Source organism: Pinus tabuliformis, chromosome 2_1 (assembly GCF_031772625.1).
Source record: "Pinus tabuliformis cultivar Carrire ecotype Pingquan chromosome 2_1, CPIR1, whole genome shotgun sequence".
Classification (NCBI taxonomy): Eukaryota; Viridiplantae; Streptophyta; class Pinopsida; order Pinales; family Pinaceae; genus Pinus; species Pinus tabuliformis.
This window is the reverse complement of record NC_142299.1, coordinates 731,959,371-731,965,370: the sequence shown is the minus strand read 5'-3', so window position 1 is coordinate 731,965,370 and position 6,000 is coordinate 731,959,371. Positions and strand designations below refer to the sequence as shown.

Genomic DNA, 6,000 nt, shown 5'->3' with positions numbered 1-6,000 from the left:
CTACCTACTCTCGGCTGGTGGCTCTATCTACCCAAGCACAGGAATGTGTCGAATGTCACTGAATGTTTGGTGTGTGCAATGAAAGGGACTTGAACTGATCTACAGTCATTCATTAACTACTTGGGACCTTCACCCGCCTACTCTAGATTTGTTATTGAACTGTCCATCGAGGAGGAACGCAAGAGTTGTCTGACTTCAGCCAGGAGTATCGCTCCTTCCAGAAGATCACATGCGTTGAGGTCTCCAAATTCTATAGAATGCGATGCCTGTCACCAAGGTAACAGATTCTTGCAATTTTCATTAATCTACCTCCTAATCTAAGAGAAATAGCAATATTTCAAGGAAACTAAAAGGCAAAACAAAACAAAAATGAAATCTTACTTCTCCAAAAAATCGTTTGTTAACCAAAACTTGTACAGTGAAATGCACAAATAAAGCAAACATATTCTCTGTACAATAGGATTTTGTAAATGCCTCCATAGCTTATGCAATATGTAATGGCTCTACATACTGATTATATATCTCTGGCACACACTCTTTATTACTTAGGGAATGTGCAGAGTCTCATTTAGGAAACGAAGATAGAAATACATACGTCATTTCCTTCGAATTCAAAATGCCCATTGATTTGCATCCTCCATTTTCCAATATCACAACTGCACAATCTGTGTGCTTCTTTCCAACAGCTCTGTGTAGAACAGTCTCAGCCTCATCATCTATGGCATTAGGATCAGCCCCTGCCAACAAGAGCTCCTGTTGTCTAAAAGTTAGTTAACAGCTTCGCAAAGAAATTACTGGTCATATGAATTGACGTCATTCAGCCCAGCAAAACATAATGTTCAAAAACAATCAGCTTAAAAATTCTTATATCCTTCTATAACTATATTATTGAACAAAACTTGAAAGCCTTACCCGCATGCAGTCAGGTTGGCCATGAAATGCACAAACATGAGCAACAGAAGGGCCCAAGCCCTCTTTTAGCTTTGCATTCACATTTGCTCCTCTCTTTATCAGGGTTTTTAAACAGTCAGGTGTTCCAGCAGCCAGTGCAAATACAATTGGGGGGTCTCCATCCTTGTCCAGAACCTCCACATCTGCTTCAGGATACTCCAAAATAGTTTCGACAAGCTCAGCATAAGTTACGAGCCATTCAAGGAGAGGGGCTTTGTGCAGTGAACGAATTTGTGCTACGATGAGGTGCCACAATTATTGAAATCGCCCTACGAAGGCAGCGAAGGACCGACTCGAATAGCCTCATCGTCTGCTAGACGGAAATGTCTCGAACTCTTGTTCATATGCTCAGAATGGCACCCACAGTGTTTCATTGTTCACCTTGATTCACTGGAAGTACAAAGCACAGAGAGAGACCCTGCTATCTGGACCATGCCAAATGCTTTGGATCTTGGTAAACTGTTTAGTTATAGAAAATCAGAGAATCAAGCTTCCTCCTCTCAGGGTGATTTGCACTGCTCTGGATAAGTCAGATTGACTCGCTGGAAATATTCCTGTTTATGACAAGTATCCCAAGTTCCGTAGGCATGAGCTACATAAAAACTACAAAATGATCTGTGATGGCTTTATTTACAAGGTCATCTGCTATAAGAATAGGGTGCCTACTATTCACAGGGCAGGGACTAGCTGCCCCGCAGCCTTCCTTGTTTTAACAATGACACTGATTAAAATTGAACTTACCATATTAATAGTCATCTCCATCCAGACTTGGCGTTTAAGACCCCACCACACCTCATGCACGTGACCTAATATGGGCGACGTGCCTTCATGTTTTAAATGGCCCACATTGAATGAGATATATATAATACTAAAATGAAAAAGGTAAAGGCCCACATTTGACCTTTTCTCTGGTCTCGTTTTGTTTATATACATACACACAAATTTCAAAGCGAAAAACTCCCATTAATGAAAATTTGAAAACAAATTAAAGATATTTATATATAATAAAAATAAAAAGATATTCCAACTCACAACTTCGAATTTAATGAATGTCTCATTTGAAATTCGCATACACGTTTGAGGATTGTGGGCATTCGATATCAACGAGAGAAATTTAATATATTATATAATAGTAGAACCTGCTAATATAATTATGAGAATTAAGGGGTTAAGAAACAAAGAAAATAATCGAATGAGTTGGTCTGTCTAATTAATTTGTTTATATGCATTTCCTAAAATCAGAGAAAGGAGTTCGGAAAATGTCAATATTGAATACCTCGTTTAGGAAAAAGGTATTGAAACAAATCATGTCACGAAAGAGAGGACATGAGATAGTTACCCTTATATTCATCTCAATGCTGTGCTGTTATTTTATTTTAGTAGAAGAAAACAATGTTGGCATATTATTATATTCCCACTTCATGAGTGCTTGGAAGGAATTTTTTACTTTTATATATATCTTAATCTCATCAACATCCTCCCTCTAATAATATATATATATAGTTTTGAAGTCCTTTGAAGTCGAAGACATAGATAAATGAGACCAATCACATTGACATTTAGATCAAGTGCCTTCAAAAAATTTTAGTTCACTCAGGGAGAAAGAGACTTCTTGTAAAGCTTTTAGCAAAATTCCTCCTTTGAAATGAGAAAGAACAAGAAGCTGGAAAAGGAAAAAGTCCTACCTTCCACTTCTTCTCTTTTAAAAGTATAAAAATTGAAAATATTTAAATATTTAAATAACATAAATGACTAATTTTTTAAATAATAATATTATTTTTAGATGCTACTTGAATTTCTTATTTTCAAAGATGAATGCGTGGTTTTCGTACAATTAAAATGGTTTTAAGAATGGAAGGATATCATTAATTGAAGTTTGTATTAAAAATTGGGTTCAATAAAATAGACGCACAACCTAACATGACACAAATTGAATTGATTTTGAGAATGTAAATATAATCCGAGCTTAAGGTAACATTATGAGTTTAATTGAATAATGTAAACTCCCAATAATGTATGACATGGGTTGTAAATATGTTTGTAGAGTGATACAAGGTATATAATATATATTTCCATCATCTTTATGAGCTATGGCCTTAAGGGTTCTAGTAGCTCAAGTCAACCAATAGAATGTCAGTATTCATTTGTTATTACTTTTGATGGAATGAACCCCTTATTTGAGGATAAAACCAATACTAAAGGAAACTCACCATTTCTTTATAAAATAAAGACACGGATGGCCGTTCATTCAAAGAGGGACTAATAGTTTTGTGTGGTTCAATTGTAATGGTCCAAAGTTATGATCTATATTACCATTAGTGGTAAGGCCACTCTACTTTAAGGTAGCTTCAAAGTTATGATCTCTATTACTATTACTGCTCAGGCCACTATACTTTAAGTAGTTTCATGTTTGAGGATTAAAATTTAGAATTGGAGCCTCTTAATTTTACTAAAGTTTTATCTTTTCTATACAAAAATATATTCACACTTTTTTTGCCACATATAAATGAGGAATCACAGCACACATTAGAAAATATGGGTAGGAATTGATTTATATATCTTACCTGTATATACACATTCCCAAATCTTTATTCAATGCTTTTATAAAATTCGAAGCAAAAATTGTGTTAAGTTAAATATGTTTCATAGTTGTTCAAAGGTTAAAAAACATAAGTGTGATCAAATTTACAAACCACAATTCTTTCATGATTTTATTATGATAGATTATAAAGGAAAAAAAATATAAATTTTGCAAAATCTAAAGCAATAAAAAATTCATTACAATACTAGCAATAATTCAAAGGCTACAATATGGATAAAAACCATTGATATTTTTTGTGAAATTTTTTTACTCTATCTAACTTCCCTAACTTATTTAGACTCCAGAGTAATCTATAAAATCTCTATATTTTATAAAACTTTATACTATAATTGCCATTGTGATGCTTCCAAAATTTTGATGCTTTCATTGCAAAATAATTTTATATATGGAAGAGATTTAAATTATTTGTATGCTTTCAAGTAGGTGTTCTCGAGGTAGAATAAAGATTGGACCCCATTGCATTTCTATATGAACATGGCTTTTACCATTCAAATTATTAAGTTAATTCTTTCTGTATCTTATTATTGCATTGAGATAAGTCATATTTCATTGTATAATAGGTTTCATATAAAACATTAATGAAATTCAATCAATTAGTTACTATCATTACATTACCAGAAGTAAGGTATATTCTATATCCTAGTATTTAAATGATTATAATGTCTAGTTGTTATCCATGATGTCAATGCCAACATAAATTGACATAATATAATATATTATACAAGACTAAAATATGAAAACAACAAATATAGTCTAAGTAAAACAATGGTCATTCAAACACACACACAGATGAATCTTGTAAATCACTAAAAGAGAAATATTTGGCATGAATATTAGTATTTATTTATTCATCTATAACGCATTATATTGTACACCTTTCTTAACTTTTGATGTTTTAAATATCTACATATTTCCATCTCAATTTTAATCTGGATCCCTCTGTATACTTAATAAATACAAGATTAGATCTATGATCTATAGACTAATTGGTTTGTGTGGGGTTTAGTTCCCACCATGTCTTAGGTTCAATTTTCATGGGAATGGGTTGAGGATGGGAGTCACCATTTTGGAAATTAAATTATCCAAAAGGGCATCCAAGCTCATTTGATCCTGAATCTCATTGGAGGGAAGCTCTTTCTTCCATACAACATTAGGGTTTTCCCTAGCCTAAGCTCAACCTAGTTTAGAAAACAATAAAATAAATAAATAAATACTAAATTAAGATGAATATACACTAATATTATATTATCGTAAATAATATTTATATATATAGACATGTACAACTATCTTTTGCATTTCATTACAAAATAGATCATACATAAAACTCTCATGCAATTCTATTAATTAATCATGTATCATATAAAGAATCCTTAGGTAGCTTGCTCATTTAATTAATCCTCATTTAAACATTAATATGCTTAGGCATTTGGTCATATAAACCCTAGCATGATTTGATTGTTTAATCACTTATACAAAGGTATTTTAATCACTTAGTTAAATTTTCAAACATTAATAATAGTCATTACACTAAGAGAGACACATCCAAACCTAAACAAACACACACACACACATATATATATATATATATGTATATATATATATATGTATATATGTATATATATATATATATATATATATATATATATATATATATATATATATAACATAAAATTATTATAGTTTACTTATGTATAATTAAAATTGGCATAATGGGTTATACAATACACATATTCTATCAATAAATTCATTATTCCAAGAGCAATGTTGTCCTTCAATAACCAAGAGTAGTGAAATTTCACTTCATTTTTTTCTAAGATTATTTTATGTAATCAAACAAAAGAAATTATTCTGCAACTTTATGTTTAGTGATGTGTGAAATATCCTTAATTAAAATAATATATGTAATAATCCCTAGCATATACATATATAATATCTTCCAAATATATTTAAATACTAACCATTTTAAGAATAGTTTAGCTAAATTTATTAATTTAAATTAAACTTAATAAAACAAAAATATTTAAATGAAATCCATTACACAAATACAATTTGTATTGGATAATTATATTATTTGTTATTTATATTCATGCTTTTAGAGTGGAAAAAGTGGAGGAATCATCTTGCAAGAGTCGATTTATCAGTGGGTCTCACTTTGAGAAATTGGATTATGAAACCTTTTGGAACCTTTTTGAGGCCTTAAACGATGTTCTTTTGGTGATAAACCTTTGTTGCTTAAGTGTTGGACCTTATGACATTATTCTACACTCATATATTGTTTCGCTCATCTAAGAGTTTCTCTAATCAATGTTTTGATGCAAAATTTATTCCCCAAAAAATGAAATAACACGTTTGACCATGATGGTTGGAAAGGATGCAACATCACCCCCCACTTCTCATGCAATAATGATTAGATAAATGTGGAATGTGAAGAGCACCCTAGAATCAAA

The 6,000-nt window shown here is 31.5% G+C and overlaps 1 protein-coding gene across 1 annotated transcript in view; it reads right to left on the bottom strand.

Moving 5' to 3' along the window:
• Positions 1 to 564: 564 nt before the first annotated feature.
• Positions 565 to 6,000, bottom strand: part of LOC149202680 (E3 ubiquitin-protein ligase KEG-like) — a 73,812-nt gene continuing 68,376 nt past the window's right edge. The window contains exons 3-4 of the mRNA XM_089401667.1: positions 913 to 1,187; positions 565 to 753 (exon numbers count right to left, since the gene is read on the bottom strand). Coding sequence (XP_089257793.1) covers positions 565 to 753; positions 913 to 1,187 — 464 coding nt within the window. The remainder of the gene's footprint in view (positions 754 to 912; positions 1,188 to 6,000) is intronic.